Source organism: Diadema setosum, chromosome 4 (assembly GCF_964275005.1).
Source record: "Diadema setosum chromosome 4, eeDiaSeto1, whole genome shotgun sequence".
Lineage (NCBI taxonomy): Eukaryota > Metazoa > Echinodermata > Echinoidea > Diadematoida > Diadematidae > Diadema > Diadema setosum.
This window is the reverse complement of record NC_092688.1, coordinates 17664433-17681321: the sequence shown is the minus strand read 5'-3', so window position 1 is coordinate 17681321 and position 16889 is coordinate 17664433. Positions and strand designations below refer to the sequence as shown.

The 16889-nt window shown below is 41.6% G+C and overlaps 1 protein-coding gene across 1 annotated transcript in view; it reads left to right on the top strand.

The window, feature by feature from the left end:
- The window catches only part of LOC140227660 (uncharacterized), a 332196-nt gene that overhangs the window by 282391 nt on the left and 32916 nt on the right, over positions 1–16889 (top strand). The window contains exon 6 of the mRNA XM_072308076.1: positions 7011–7062. Coding sequence (XP_072164177.1) covers positions 7011–7062 — 52 coding nt within the window. The remainder of the gene's footprint in view (positions 1–7010; positions 7063–16889) is intronic.

The following is a 16889-nucleotide window of genomic DNA, read 5'->3' as shown; positions in this document are numbered from 1 at the left end:
TTTTACAAGTTTTTTTGAATGACACCTTTTATCTATACTAAACAATCTACCCATTTGGTAACCAGATATAGGTAACATAGGTCGGGACTGCCCTCACCTCCCTATCGTATCACAGGGAACATCTGTGAGCATTTCTGGTTTCATGAAGTGAAATAAACTGGTATGTGGTACAGCGTTGATGTCGTATAGTACAAAGTCAGTTTCATGGAATGTATCTTTGATCCATCCAGCCAAGTTTTTCTCCTTTTTTTTTCAATTTTCCCTGTTTCAAATCCAGTCTCTATGCTGTGGGTTAGCATACGGAGCGTGAAATGACATGAATGGGGGTGCGGAGGGAAGCTGGAGTTCCTCATATCCCTCAAAAATTGTTACTTCCATTAATTATAGTTGATAGTGACAGATATCTAAAGGTGTAGACAGCTGCAGGTATACAAATGTTTCAAGCTAGTTTGTGTCTCATGGTGTTTTTTACGTGTCATCATTAGTAACTGAAACAGGACACAATTTAAGGTTTTAGAGAAATGAAACAACAGATTTTATAATGTTTCCAATATCTGAGGTTGAGAGGTAAAAGTAAGTATCTCGTGTTTGTTATTTTCCTCCCTAAATCTCTGCCTAATGCAGCACAGCATTACAATCTGTGTGTCAAAAGATGTCTCCAATTTCCAACTGACCTCGATATATTTCTAAGCCTTAAATGTTGAACTTGTATCAGTGAAAAGAAATGCAGAAATAGATGCAGAGGTTGGTTTGATACAGAGTTGTGTAAGTTGTCATCTTGAGAGCACACATTTGAAATCTAGGTTTTAGGACTCTGCATAGAATGGTCACCAATATTTTGAGTGCTATGGAAGTGTTACATGGTTATGCGCTGTGCATACAGTTTAGTTTGAAGTTAACCCCGCACACCAAGATCACCATGACACATTTGCCCCTCTCAGACACTTTGCATATCATCGGCTGAGAACCAGAAGGGCTTTATTGGTATCATGATGCAGAGCTCAATCTCCTCTATGTTATGGTGTCAATTTTAAATTATTTTAATTTTCATGAGAATGTTAAATTTGACAACCACAAGGGTGCTATCTTACTCTGTATTTGGAACAATGCTTATAAATCTAGCCACTTTTGATGAAATACACTTTTTATTTCATGAAAATTGATTGTTTTGATTTTCTGTACTCACAAATCTTAGAGTGCAGTAGTACCTTTCTGGTTCTCTGCTGACAATAGGCCCGTTCACACACAAGGGAAAAAGTGCGATTTAAAAATCGATTTTCTTATCGCGATCAAAATTTCGAAATTTTTTCCAGTGTGGACAGAAAAATTTCACTAATTACCGCGATCCTTATCGCGATCCAACTCGCACTATTAGTGCGATTTTTCAGAATAATCGCGATTATTTTGCCAAGCGTCGTGTGTGTGAGCGCGATCGAGATTCGGAAATCGGTATTTTTAATCCCATCGTTCGTAGCGCGTGCGAAACTCTATTGGGACTGCGGCGGGGTCAGTCTTCGGTCATGCAAGATTCGCGCATGCGCAGTTTGGCCACTGATCGTTCTTTCCTTGCTGCGAAGTGCGATTTTTCCCTGTGTATGAACGGTCGAAAAAAAAATCGAAATTTGGATCGCGATTGAAATTTCGATTTTCGTTGTTTGTGAACGGGCCTAATATGGTCTCAGCAAACAGTGTTTCTTGGTATGAACGAACTCAGAGGGGGCATATTGTAAAACGAGGAATGTTCGCGTGCATTTTAATTTCCCGAGCGCCAAGATTCGCGAAATTAAAATGCACGCGAAATTTCTTGTCTACACTATATGCATTGAACCCCAGAGGCAATTTGCGAAAATTTCATGCCACGAAAAAGGCCGTCAGCCCCAATTTGTGAAAATTTCGTGCCGCGAAGGTATCATGTTTCACAGTAATTATGCAGTTCTTCAGGAGTGCTCCCTCTCTTGTGCCTGGACTGTCAGTCTGTTTGGCCCCAGACCATCAGTCCATGGCAGGTTGTGTAGGTGGTGGTTGCCAAAACAAGGTACTGGTCTGCTACTGCTAGCGTTCTCTTGGCGACACCTTTGCTTCTCACCTTTCCCAAGTGACCTAATGAGTATCCCAGTGGTTATACACCTCCAGGAGTTAGCTGTGAGAGGTTGTGGTGGACGGGTAACTTTTGTTTTGCTGGTCACTTAGGTATTACAGCCATTACATTTAAAGGGGAGTTTACCCCAAACATACAGCATACATGTGGATTGAGTGAATGCAGCAACAATAGAACACATCAGTGAAGTTTGAGGGAAATTGGACAATCTGTTCCAAATCCATGATTTTTTCAGTTTCAGTGCCTCAATCACAGGATTAGAAAATTACAGTTCATCAATGTTTATGGCAATACTCCAGAACTATGATATAAAGAAAATATCAATAAAATTCAACATATTATCATTTTTCTAACATGATGAAATAACAATTGACTTACCTAAAAAAGCAGGAGGAATGGTATTATGCTTAACATATCAGTAACAACTTGAAGGAATGTGCCCTTTTCATTTAAAAAGATAAAATTTTGTGGAATTGTCTTAACATTTTCTTGATATCTTTGTCCTTAAGTAGTGATATCATGAACTCTTGTAGTCTTTACATCCAGCAATTGTGTTGCCAAAACTTTAAAAATTCATTAATCTGGAAGAGGTAGACCAATTTCCCTTAAACTTCACTAATGTGTTCTACTGAAATGGCTACATTCACTCAATCCACATATGAATTAGGATTTCTTTCCCCTTTATTGAAACCATGCTTTTGTGTGACAGCATGTTCCCTTTGAATTGGACACAAGCCTGCAGTGAGGACTTTTTGAGATGTTTGTTGCTACCCCCACTTGACATGTTGTCAAGAATGGATCCTTCTCTTACCCATGACCCCCTTCTCCCCACCATCACCACCCCCTCCTTACCTACCCTCCTCTCCCCCTTCCCTCCCCTTGTGAATCACTCACAAACTTCTCTTCCCTACCCCATACTCCTTGCCATGTTAACACCCCACACCCATAGTGTCAATTTCAGCAATAAGTCTGGTGCAGTTCCAATTTGAAACTCATCACGTAAAAGGGCATTGGAGCTGACCGTCCACCATAAAAGACGCAAAATTATATCAAAGTGAGTTGAGTTGATCCCCCCTTTCTCACCAACATGCAATGTAATATCTGCAAAACATTTTGACGAAACAATAAAGTTCAATTCTGACGCGAGGGCCTCGGGAGAGAGAACTGTGAACTTCAAAATGCCCAATCTTGCCCAATATCGCCAAATAAACACATTTCTGCACGGTGGAAATCCAGAGAATTGCCTTCAGGGAATAAAACGGATGAGGAGAGCAAGAGGAAGAGATGAGATGGACAAATGCAGAGAGTAATATTTTTCCCTTCCAGCGTGTGGGATATTACCTGTTACAATCCTATTGATGACTCCAGTTTTCCTCTCTTCTTGCGCCTGAAATTGGTGTCGAAATTTGGCAGCATTTGGAATTGAAGTAAATGCTTTCTGACACTGGTGATTGAATTTGTGTTATTTATACTAGAGCAGGGGCTTTATTTGATGTGACAGTAGTTTCTGATGGTATTGAAGACGAGAAAAAAAAAAAGGAAGAAGAGAAGGGCGACAATAAAGAAGAAGATCGTGGCGTTGATGGCGAAACTTGACTTTCCACCGCCACCTTCTAAGTTTGATATTCACGGTGCAAAGATTTGTGATAACCCCACGGCTCTTGGTGCTGCGGCCGTTACATCTCCCCAAATCGGCCTTACAGTATGATGTCATCTCCATCCTCACCGTTCCCCCACCCTCACCGAGACCACTACCCGCCCATCACCACTTCTCCCCGAAGTCCGTCGCAGCATTATTAGGTATCCATGCAATCTCATAACTTTGAACCACCAATATGTTTCCAATTTTATTGAATTGGATTATATTACCGCATGCAGCGGTAATACAGTGCTCTATAAATATAAACTTCACTCTGACGGATCGGCCAGATGGGTACATATCGCAGGGAGGAGAGGGGAGAGATGACAAAAGATCCCGGAGAGAAAGAGAGAAGGAGCCGAGATGATGCATTAAGGGGGGAAAAGGAGGAAAGGGTAAGAAAGTTGAGAGCAGGATAGGAGAGATTCCAGTCCAGGGATTTAAAGAGAATGACATCAGTTCCGTTTCGGTCTTCTTCTTCTGTTTTTTCCCCCCTCTTGTCGAAGACTCTCCACCAACTCCGCTTAGAACAAGTCCGAGAATACAGCTCGGCCTTGTCAAGTGTCTGTAGATTTGTTTTTCCTCGCGAGTGCGATGCGCAAACAGAAACAGCGAGGAAGAGTCTATTTGTTTGGCAGCGAGCCTCGTGCCATTCACAGCAAACCCCTAGAAGGCTGTTGCGAGGAGAGGGAAAAGTAATGGAATAGTCCTTTTTTTTTTTTGGTCACCTTTTAATCTCCCTCCTTTTTTTTTTCTTTATCTGGATTGAGCCATATGAAATGTGCATGGATGTACAGTCTGTACTGCAGTTGTTTGTAATGCCTTCCCTGTTCTCAGACATGTGTGCATCCAGTGTGTCAGCCACAATAACTGTGTGTTTTAGAGGTAGGGTCCATCCAACCTTTGGAAGAATTCAGAGAGTGACTGTCAAACCTGTTTACTCTGATAGTCCCTCGTGCTCACTTTGGTGTCAGTCTCTTCTGGCTGTCTGTAGGAAGCTCATATCCCCATCCGTCACTGCAGGCTCTCTCTCTTTTCTCCACGGGTGCTAATTCATTAATCTGTGCTAACAGGAAATACGCCCGCACAGACAGGGCTCAAGTTGTGGCGGAGCGATCTCCACTCACACTCTGCCCGTACGGACTGGCGATATAGACGGGCCTTTAATTCGATTTGATTCGTAATAAATCCCAATTCGGGCCGACTGGGATGCCTGACAAACTGCATTACTGTGACTGGTTCCCTCTGCTTGGGGTTAGCCTACACTCAAGGAGGACAGCTTGTTTTTGTTTTTATTCTTTTTTTTTGTCCCTTTCATCTTCTTGTAGTTCATCTTGCGTGTGTGTTTGTGTGAGTGTGTGTGTGTGTGTGTGTGTGTGTGTGGGCCTGTGTGATGCTTGTTAGGCTCTCTATATATCAGCCAGAGAGAGAGCGTCTGTGGGCAAGTCACCTACAGCGACGCATAACTCTCCATCCCTCCCTCTCCCCAGAGGTCGCATGTGAACAGAGATTCCAGTTGTCGGGCATCGTTAATTCTGATAATGATGATCCAATTTCAGCCAATCGAGCAAATGACAATTCAGGGTGATGTTTCCGTGTCCTCCTGTGGAATTGGATAATGCGCCAGGGCTCCTTCCCGGCAGACTTGACGTTGTTCCCCCGGAATTGGAGGGTACACTTTGTGAACGAGATGTGATTCCCTCTTTACCCTCCCAACACTCCTGTGTGACAAACTAGTAATGATCACCATTTTGGCTCTCCATGGAGGCCATTGACTTGTAGACCTGTGGGATGCTGCCAATTTGAGGAGCGCGGGAGTGTACTGCATATTGTTGCTTTATAGCGCAAGATTGCCAGAAAGTGTATTTAAAAAACTAGATGCGATTTGTGAAGTTGTAGTGCCTCATTCTCAAGAAAAAGGGCAATAAGAAGAAGAGAGAGAAAGGGTAGGTCTACATGTTAGGAGAAACTTTGGCCTAGATTAAATGCAGTTGCAGCCTGTGCATCAACTCTAGGTTAGAACAGTTTCAGTGTTGCTTTCTCTTACCACTTTTGTCAGTGCTTTGTGTATATTCTCGTTCTCAGGAACAAGGCCCGACTACACTTTTAATTCTAGGGTCTCCTCTCCCCCCCCCCCCCCCCCGTGCATGTGTGTGTGTGTGTAGAGAGAGAGAGAGAGAGAGAGAGAGAGGGGGGGAGAGATAGAGATGTTAAAGGTGACAAGAGATACACCAGAGATGTTTTATTGATTCGATCTGTCCCTCTAGTATAGTTTACCTTGGAATCTGTGACCCAGAGGCATGAAAAGTAGTCTAATCCAGCATGGTGAGAAGATGTCGGTTACATATTACCCCATCCTTAGTACAGGTGCCCCTGCCATTATTTGCACCCATCCTCCTTTTTTTTTTTCTTCTTCTTCTTATCCAGTTGTTAAGCCTTTGAATGGGGGGTGGGGGGGGGGGAGATCTCATAAGTGTCAGATCTATGACAGTGGACACCGGATGTGAAAAGGCCTGCAGTTCAGATACTCACTTGCCATCTTTAATAGAGCAATAGTTAAGGTCTCTCTTCCTGTCATCCCTGCAAGGTATACATACATTTTCCTTTGACCAGAGACCTACAAAAGAGGGTGTCTGGCCACACAACAGATGTGAGATTTGCATGGATAACACATGCCAAATAATGCAGGAGAAAATCGGCGCGGCGGTATTGATTTCCAGAGACGACCGTAACACAATCTCCGCCAACTGACGATTCATCATTCCCCCCACAAACAAGCCGTTATCCCAACACTTGACGGATAGCCCCCTCTCGTTGCTGCGACTGGCAGTAAATCATAGAATTAAGGTTATATGCACTTTCCTCTTCCTGCACTATAAATCTAATCCTTGGAAAGATCTTATTTTGTTTTCTGTCAAATACTTGTTACTTGCACCATCCATTCCAGTTACCCCATATTGCGAACCCACGAAATTTGAACCCTGCGACTTCATGATGTTGCGCACACCAGCTTCAAAGGGGACAAAGGGAGGAGGAGAGAGAGAGGGACAGAGTGAGACGGCATTCTCAGATTTCATATCAGAAATGTCTCTTTTGATACGATGGTCAGCCGCTGACAGTGCTTTGTTTAAAGTCAATTGACAGACTTCTGTAGGAATAAGATACACTCTATGAGATATGTCCGGTCCGTGCATGCATCTCGTCTTTCTTGCGTTGTTCCATTCTATTCACTTGCATTCTTTTTTTATCCCCCCTCTTCTTTCCCACCTACAGGCATCCGAGACGGGTTCAGATCTCTTCACAACAGCAAATGCAATAAATAGAAGTAAGTCGAAAGCTTTTTATATCTTTCTTCATTTTCCTTTTTTTGCCATGATGTACTGGTGCGCTGTTCATGTGTTGCATTTTATGTGCTGTCTTGTGTAATTTTTGCTGCGTTATGGGTGTGTGGATGAAGTGCGGGGCTTGGAGTTGTTACTGTGATTTGTATAAGATCATATGAATCCTTTTATAATATGATTGATAATACAGTTAGCCTGTAATCCATACACTGAAAGATCAACTACAAAAGTATCTTTTTCTTCGTAATAATTTAATGAAGCTTCTGCTTGATGCTGTATTTGTGCATGCAGTTATATACTGTAAAAGTGGAAATTTTCACGCATTTCGCACAACCAGAAGCTAGTGTGAAAAATAAAAGCATGCGAATATTTTTGCTTGCCATATATGTTCCAGTTGTTGATGTCTTGACTCTGCGGAATTAAAAACACACGAAATATTTTCTTACGCGGCCTAGCGCGAAAAATCAGTCGCGAGAAAATATCCACTTTTACAGTATTCAGGCCCACCGATAGGAGGATTTGTGCATGCTTAGCAAGTGAAGGTATTGATGTTATGGGTAGAAGGATGTATACCATGTAGCACACAAAAGGATGATGCACGGGCAGCAGTAATAGTGAGTGCAAAATACACATGCCATGTTGGGCTTTAGGTGGAAGTGAAGACTGGGATAGTTTGTATTTAGAGAGAAAGAGAAAATATATGATGACAGCAAAGTATAGATCAATGCATTTTATTTTGTGTGCCATGATGAGAAAGAACATAAGGTCAGTGCAAAATGTGGAATGATACTAAACCCCACTCTGATATGACGAGTGTATAAGGAGATGGAGATAACTGGAGTGATGGGGGAGATCTCTAACAGGGAACGTGAGCAGCCCAAGGGATGTCACTCTCGGCCTCTACCTTACCTCCGCTTAATCCCTCTAAAATGGCCACCGGATTCCAAGGCATCCTGTGTCATCATCGCGCAGGAGCATTGAGAATCACTCAGATTAATATCAGGAGAGAGGGGGTGGGGCAGGATGGGGGAAGAAGGGAGAGGACCGCATCATTTCTGCTGGAGAAGATCAGGCTGTGCGTACATAGACGAGATGGCTGGTAGGGGAGTGGGTAGGTAGGGGGGTAGAGGGAATACTCCGGGATGGCATTGTTGTGTAAAGAACAGTGAGGTGGATGGACAGTAAAATATGCTGAAGTGACCGGTGCATAAGAAGAGCGATGTTGAATAAGGAGATGATTCTGTAATATCTTACTCAGATTGGAAATACTTTGATCACTGTCAAAACCTCCTGTTGCTTTGAAACCCAATAATATGCAGATTGTAATTCACCCCCGCCATTAAGAGGATATCAGCGAGTCAGGTGGCGATTTGAAACAAGCATAGTTGAGCCGAAGCTGAGCCTGAGTTTACGAGAAGGAAGAAATTCTGTGAGCAGAAAAGATAGATTAGAGACTTTGGATAAGAATCAGGTGTGTGAAGGAGAAAAGGGGTAGGGATAGATGAGTAGATAGCCAGAAATTTTAGGTGGATGGGAGGAGGAAGAGATGGAAGAGGAAGAGGAAGAATATGGGGGGGGGGGGCAGAGAGACCATGAATGTGATGAATGATATGCGTAGATAGAGTGGAAGAAAAGTGGATGACTACAGGTAGTGGAAAGAGATGCTATGGCCAACGACTGACCCACTATTATAATAATCAGATAGATGATTCTAGTGGTATTTCAGTTTTATATGCTCATATCTTGTCATGTCTCAAACATACTGGCCAGCCAGGCTAACAATTTCAACTTCCAGAGGCTCTGTATTTTCAGACAATGCTATTACAAGTAGAATCTTGAATATTTTCTATGGAAGGTAGGGAGAAAGCTCTAAAATGATAAGTAATATTATGCACTTTATGACTAGACAGCTAGCTGAAGATAGTTCAATCTTGGTGCAGACTGGTCAAAGGTGGCACTGGAGCTTATATTGCTTCTCTCACTTTCATGTTTAGAACAAGTCCTCATTTTTTCCCCTTCTTTCGTTTTTCTTCTTTTAATTCTAATTCTTCTCTTGGAGGGGGGTGGGGAAGCTGCAGGCTGGGATATTGCTGGAAGATGACACCAGGCAGAACTAACATGTAAGGCAGGTAGGGAAAGAAAAGAGAGGGAAAGATTGGAGGGGGGGGGGAGGGAGATGCCGCTGTAATGGACGATACCTGAGGACATGGGTAAGCCCAACAGGTTCAGGGATAATAATTGACGGAAGAGATAAGATATTTCGTAGAAAGGCTAAAGATGCGGGGAGACTGTAGCATCCTAAGAGGGTTTCCCCCCTCTTCCTTTCCCATTCTCCATTCTGACGGGCGTTGGCGGTAAGGGGGAAATTGTCATCACCGCGGCGATCATCATCTTTATCTCGGAGGGGCTCCGGTAATGCAGGCGACTTTTTTTTTCTTCCTCCCCCTGCAGAGTGCTTAGAGGGAGATTAGGGGCCGCATTATCTTGTCAGAAATACCTGGATGCCCTGCGAGATACGCATCTATCAGCTCAGAAAAGCAGGTGTCTTATCGTGGCCTGAAGGTATTACATAGAGACGAGGAGAGCTATGATGGGGGATGGGGGGGGGGGTGGTGGTGGGGGATGGGGTGGAATCTTGCTGATGGTGAAAGCTGCCATGGCAAATGAAAGCATATCGAGATGACTCCTATGTGATGGGAGAGCGGGCCAACAGGGTCGGTATCGTTTTCATGGCAGGTAAAAAATGTTGAAAGTGGGTCATGATGACGGGGGAAATGCACCGTGAAGCATTGGCGATACATACTTGGGGGAGACAGGAACTTCCAACATCAAAATCCTGTTTTCCCCCATGCTGAAAGCAAACTGTAACACTGGCTGCTCCCCCTTTGTGTCGCGCATATCAAGTTTCTGCAACATATGATCTTTTTTTTTTTTCCATCACTGTGTCTCTAGTGGCTTCTTGAGTGACACCTGGGTCCAAAGGATGCTGCAATCATTCATTTTCATGTCTTGGATATCAGCTGTGACAGCTAAATGCCCCATCCCAATCTATTCAAACTTCAAATTCATTACTTCATAAGGGTTTGAAATTTGATGAAAATGTCATCTTGTACACAGATCATACTTTTGGCTGATATTTTTTCGTGAAAATTATGGCATTCCTTGTTTCCCATATCATTTCTGTGAAGCTGTCACCCATTGGTACTGTTGTTATCCCCCTAACTCAGTGTTTTGTGTCAAATGATAACTTACACGCACTTACTTGGGGTTGGGCAATATTCAAACCATGGTCCTAATGGACACTTGTGGATGAAATTAATTTCTTTCTCTGCTGAGTTGTTGATGTATAAAAGAACCACGTGTTCTTAGTTGTTGACCTTACTTGATAGGGGAACACGGGTTAGAATTAGTGGCTGTTTTGTCTGTATTGTCATGTACCACAACTCATCAGAAGTGAGCTTCCAAGAAATCAGCGGTCCTTCATATTCATGCTATTCAAACTCTGTAACTTCAAATGTGAAAGAGATGGAGTAGATGCCCTTTTTCTGAGTGTTTATCAGGAAACGAGCATGATTCCTTCTTACTTTTTACTGCAATCAAGATTGGTGACATGGATAGAGGGCTGCGTTTTGCTGCCGGGAGAGAGGAAAACCTGTTCTTTCGTCTTGGTGGTCAAAATAATGGGCCATTCATGATAGCAATTGTCAGGCAAGCATGGACAAAAATGATTTGAGGATGTAATTGGCTGATAAAACTTGTTTGGCTGCGGACCAGGGCGGAAGATTGGGGCGCAGATTGTTTGCAGCTGTGGGGAGCTGGATCCCAGCAGAATTCTGGGTAGGTAGAAAGGGGGAAGAGAGAGGGCGACTGGTGAAGTGGAGAACAATATGGTAGTGAGAACAACTCCATGTTTGAAGCAAGAGAAGGAGAGTGATATAATGCCCAAAGCATCACGGACTGCTTGAACTCCACGGGCAAGTGAATGCGGGGAATGAAGGAGGAAATTACGCCATTATTACCTCGTTTGACCCCTAAATTTGAGGCATTTCTGGAGCAAATTGGACCTGATAGAGTGAATCAGCCCTGGCGGTGGGTGGGCCCGGCAGCGAGGGTTGGGTGCCAGTGGAAGTCTTGAATAACTCCAAATTAAACGTTGCTGTCACAGCGAAGAAGCCGTGTGACGGAAACGGTAAGGGACGACGGACTCCGAGGAAGCCAGCCTGACGTGTGCCACGCTATCTTCCTTCGTCAAGATCCTACAACCATTATCATATGCTAGAAATGGTCTGATGGAGGACAGAAACTGGACAGTGGTAAATACAGATCGTCCAATGGCAGGACTAGATGGCGATATCGCCATGGTAACTGCCTACGAATCTGAAGAGTGTGTGAGTTGGCTGAGGTGTGGAGGAGGCATGGAACTAAAATATTCTTCTTCAAAATAGCCAAAACACCCACTGCCATTTTGCATGGCTTTGTAAAAGTATGACGCGCAAGCGCCAAGGATGCTGAAGGTTTAAGAAAGTAAAAACTCAGACTTGGCGTCCTGTATGTAAAGTAGACTACCATGGTTAACTAAGGGAGGGGAAGGACAATTACGGCTTCTTACCTATTTGCCAAATAGTGTCGTGACTCTATGGCTTCTCATCTTTTTTTCCAAATTGTATCATTACGTCGAAGTTGTGGCATTTGCCACTTTTAGGTAGGAGCTTTACATTTAGGTGCAGCCGTGTTAAGTTGTGTCAGGTTTTGTCTGCTCTGTCTTGCTGATGGGGAAACTGTACAGAATCAAAATGCACCGTGAGTATTGTGTATGAATGGAATGATGTTATCCGCTGTCAAATTATTGAGAAGGTCACAACTTAAAGCTTGCCGAATGCACTTCAAATTTTGCGAGTGATTTGCATTGCCACTGAAGAGAGGTCTTTTATCTCATAGACTTTAGTTGTATCCTTTCATTTGTGAGATGTTTACCGGTAACTGTTAAAAGAATGAATGCAAGGAAGGGTGAAGACATGAGTAAAGTGCCATTGCATATTTTTGAAGAATAATTTAGCACAGAACATTGACTGTGCTATTGGGCCAGACCTCCCCAGTCAAGTCATGGTGTCTGTTGAAGGTGTCCATCAGTTGCTGTGGACTGTCTATTTAGGTCATACCATGCTGGAGGGATTCCTGAAGGTGCCGAGTGATACCCAAGGGTGTCTTTGGATGCCCTTGGTTGCCTAGGGGTACCTTTACATGCTGTTAGGATATCCAATGGTGCCCAAGAGTATGTTGGACAGGAATCTATCCAAAAAATATGTAATTATAACATTGTAGATGGGTAAGCCCTTGATTGGAACTGTTCTGCCAGAATTTTGAATAGTTTAGTCATATTTTTCCCCAAGTTTTGATCCAACCATTTTGCCAGTGGGCAAAGGTCAAGGCCAGCCCTCTCCATCCTGTATGCCTCTGGGTGCTTGGTGCACCCAGTGGGTACCACTTATGGTCATAGCATCCTGGAAGGGTACACTAACGGTGCTTGTGCTTATGGACTATTGTTGTAAGCCTAGATTTAGAGTAGAATGGGGTTTATGATTAACTCATTTTTTTTCTCAAATTTAATGCAAATCTTTAAGGGGGTAATCTCACTGAATGATGCAAATTTTAGCGAATTTTATGTTTTGTCAGGGTTCATAAATAGTTGCAATCAAATTCGCGAACGGTTTTCATTGTCGCGAACAGTTTTCCTTGTCGTGATTTGTTGTAAAGAAATATTAAACATGTCAAAATTTCTATGCAACAAGAAAAACTGTTTGCGACAATGAAAACTAACTGGGATTTGATTGCAACTGTTAACGAACCCTGATGAAACTTAAAATTCGCTACGTTTGCAAACATTCGTCGCTCAGTGAGATGTCCCCCTTAGGCACCACTGCCTTAGGAATATCCCTGAAAGCAGTGTACGGAATGTTATTTGTGATTAATGGCGGGATCATGGTGTTCCCCCCCCCCCCCCCCGCATTTATTGTCACCGTAATTCCCGCCACAATGCAAATACTTTTGATGGATTTATTTGTGTTGAAGGAATGCAGTCAATTCTGTTTGAATTCTTCTCTCAGTGTTTACAGTCACTGAAATAGCTGATCATAACTCTGCCTCTCTTAAAAAAAGTGTAAGTAGGAAATAAATGTCAGTGGTTGATCGATGACATAGCAAGTAGCTAGCGAGCTTACATATCATGCTGTGGAAAGCATCAAAACAGCTCCTAAATTGTGCTGAAGGAGAGGGGGGGGGGGAGATGGGGTAAAGATGTTTGACCTCTTGAACTTTCCTTTTCCATTTTCCCCATTGTCTTCTCTTATTTATATCTCTGTTTTCTATTGTAAAAGAAGGCATTCAATTCAGTGTAATTATACTTTATTTACATCAACAAAAGGTAATACAGAATACAAAATTATTGATACACCCCTACATTTGGCAAATTACATATTGTTCAACAATAGGTTACTAGGTTAACATTGACAACCTACTGAACATGATATTTAACAGGAACAGGGGACAGTGGAAATTGTCCTAGTCCCACTTGATCATTTATATGTTAGCTGTCTATTGCGTGTTATGTGGCCCTCATCAAAGTCCTCTGTAAGCCTTTCAAAATCATATTTCTATTTTGTATCTTCACAAGTTGACAACGTCTGTGAATATTAATATCTCTTTCTTCTCTGTGTCAGTGTATGAAACTGTAAGCCAATCTAATAGGCTGATGACCACCAGCCAAAGAATTATATGACAATATTTGTGATAGATTTTTTGTTTAAAATTAGAAAAATCGGGGGGTACTATGATATGAAGGCATTGTGTTTAACCTGTTGACGACTAGTCGTGAGTATTCTCGGGCTGAGGTAAATGGGAAATGCATGTTACAGGAAATCCAGTCCATCTTCAATGGGTTGATATTTTTAGATTTGCCTGTGTATAACAGGAAGAATTCTGTCACTGGTCTACTTCTGTTATATATTTTAGTGTTATAGCATTCTTCCACGTCATTATCTCCAGTATAGAGCTGTTCTTCAGGCTTTATTTCAATCATTTTTTTCAATCAATTTTAATCTAACCATCCATCTTGATCAAATCAATCTGAAAAGAATTCAAAATGATAGTCAAAGGCAATGTGATTGACAAGATTTGACGCTTTATTATTCCGTTTTTTTTACTGGTTCTTCTCTGCCCCCTTCCCCCAACCTCCTTATAATACATAAATTATGGCAGATTGTTGCAGTGGGCAGATAATCCGAGTGAGGATTCGCCCTTAATCCTGAGAGGGACTGGGGATGAGTAAAGGGAGTTTAGTCTAGGCCCCTGAAGTAACTCAAAATAACTCGCCCTAATCCTCATCGCATGTGATACTTGTCTTGTCTTCTGTGTCGAATCCCTCCTTGCCCCCCCCCCACCATTTTTTCCCTTCTTTCTCTCTTTTGCCTCTTCGTCTTGCGTGCCCAAAGAATATACTGGCTAAAAATGCTGAAAAAGACCATCTGCCATAAGTTTTTTTTACATTTTCAGATCCCTCCCCTTTTTTTCCCATCCCTTCATTGAGCACATCATGTATGTCACATGATCAACTGAAATCTTTAGCATGTGCAAGAAGAACAAAAACATTATGTATAATTTCTGTTCAGGAATGTGCTTCCAGTATTGTATACACTGTCCAAAGTTCCTGGCACAGAAATAGTTCAAATGAATTTCCACGTTATGTTCAAGTTTGACATTTATAACTAGAGTAATAGAAGATTCATCAAAATCAAACTAATTTTTAAACTGAATTTTTTCTAATTACATCTGCAAATGTGATAAGGCAGTAATATTATCACCTCACAACTGTTCTATGAGATTATATCCAAATATAGGCCTTATTGTAAAATTCATGTTTTTTTTTTAATTGATGATTTTGTAGCAAATGGAATCTTTTTCCCCCATGAATTCATCATTGCAATGACAGCTGCAGATTACAAGAGTAGGCAATACTTTGTAATGGGTACATCTTATTGTGGATTATATCATGTCATAAAAGGAAATTGAATGATTTTCTTTTTTTGGTACATTGTATTGGTAGACCTGTGGGACGATGATATTATCACTGCTGACAATTTGATAACACAATTGCAACTGATATTTCTGATTTGTGAAATTATTGGAAAATCTAATATTCTTCCCATTTTTTTTTTGCAGGTCTGTTTTGGATGAAAAACTCTAACATTCTGTTTGTTTGCTTTTTGCTCTGTTTATTCAGGTCAATGTGAAACACGGTGTCGAAATTGTATTTTATAGACATTTTGTGAGACCTCCCAGATATGTTTGTTAATTCATCTGTAATGACTTATCATTCTCTATGTTCAGTCAGGATATTTCTTTCATGATGCATTCAGCAAAGGATGAGCAGTGAAACTCGTTTCCTTTATATCACCACCATGTGAACCAGCAATCTTAAGGACAAGTTCACCTTCATTAACATAAGGATTGAGAGAATGTAGCAATATTAGTAGAACACATCATTCAAAGTTTGAGGAAAATCGGACAATCCGTTTCAAAAGTTATGAATTTTTGAAGTTTTTGTGCAGTCACTGCTGGATGAGAAGACTACTGCAGTGTATGATGTCACATGCGTACAATATAAGGAAAATATAAAGAGAATTTCACAAAATTTCATCTTTTAAAAAAAGTACACATTCCCTTGACTCGTTACTGACATATGTTATGGGTAATATTATTCCCATTGCCTTTAGAAAGAGGCAAGTCAAGTGCTCTTTTATTATGCGAAAAAAGTGAAAATATGTTGAATTTTCTTTACATTTTCTTTATACTGTTTTACTCATATGACATCACGAGCCTTAGTAGTCTCTTCATCCAGCGGTTCCAACTCAAAAATTTTTAAAATTCATAACTTTTGCATTGATTGTCCAATTTTCCTCAAACTTTCACTGATGTGTTCTACTAATATTGCTGCATTCTCTCAATCCTTATGTTTGTGAAGGTGAACTTGTCCTTTAAGCACAGAGCCCACCTCCCTTTGGATATATTCGGTTGGCTTGCGAGCAAGCAAATTATGCGTAAACACGCGAAAAATAGAGGTTCAGAAAATTGACTCGGAAGCCAAGCCGCTGCACTCCATTATTCCAAATGGCCACAGTGGGCTTGCGAGGTAGGTGGTTAGTTATAAGAAAGGATTTACCAGGAAATGGGTAAACTTGACCGGGGTGATTGAAAAGCGATATGTCAGCACAGATCTTCCTGGAATCGAGAGTTAGGAGACCTTTATGCTATAAGAAGTTCCTGCGGTGACTGGATTATTGATGGTTTGGATCAATTAGCATAGATATTGAAGGGATGAAGGGGTAATGCCACCAGAGTCCAACAGTAATAACATGATGACAGATACTGTAGTGCATGTTAGCTTCCAATCCAGTGGTCTCGATGCTTATCCTTTTCTTCTGTTATTTCTCTCTTCCCGTTCCACCCACCCCCCCCCCCCCCAAACACACACACACACACAAACAGTCCAGTTTATCATCCACTATGCTGTTAAAGGCATAATTTACCATTTGCAGATGAAAGCATTAGTGCTCTAAAATAGTTCTAAAATGTGAGTTAGGGATAGAAACAACCACTGTCAAAATTTGAATCCGTATAATCGATGTTAAGTGTTGTTAAATACACAAAATGTGAACAATAGTTGTAATAAAAATGTTTCCAGACTAAACCGTATACAGTTACGGTTTATTGAGAAAAACCCTGATATCTCCTTATATTTTAGGTTTCATTGCAAATA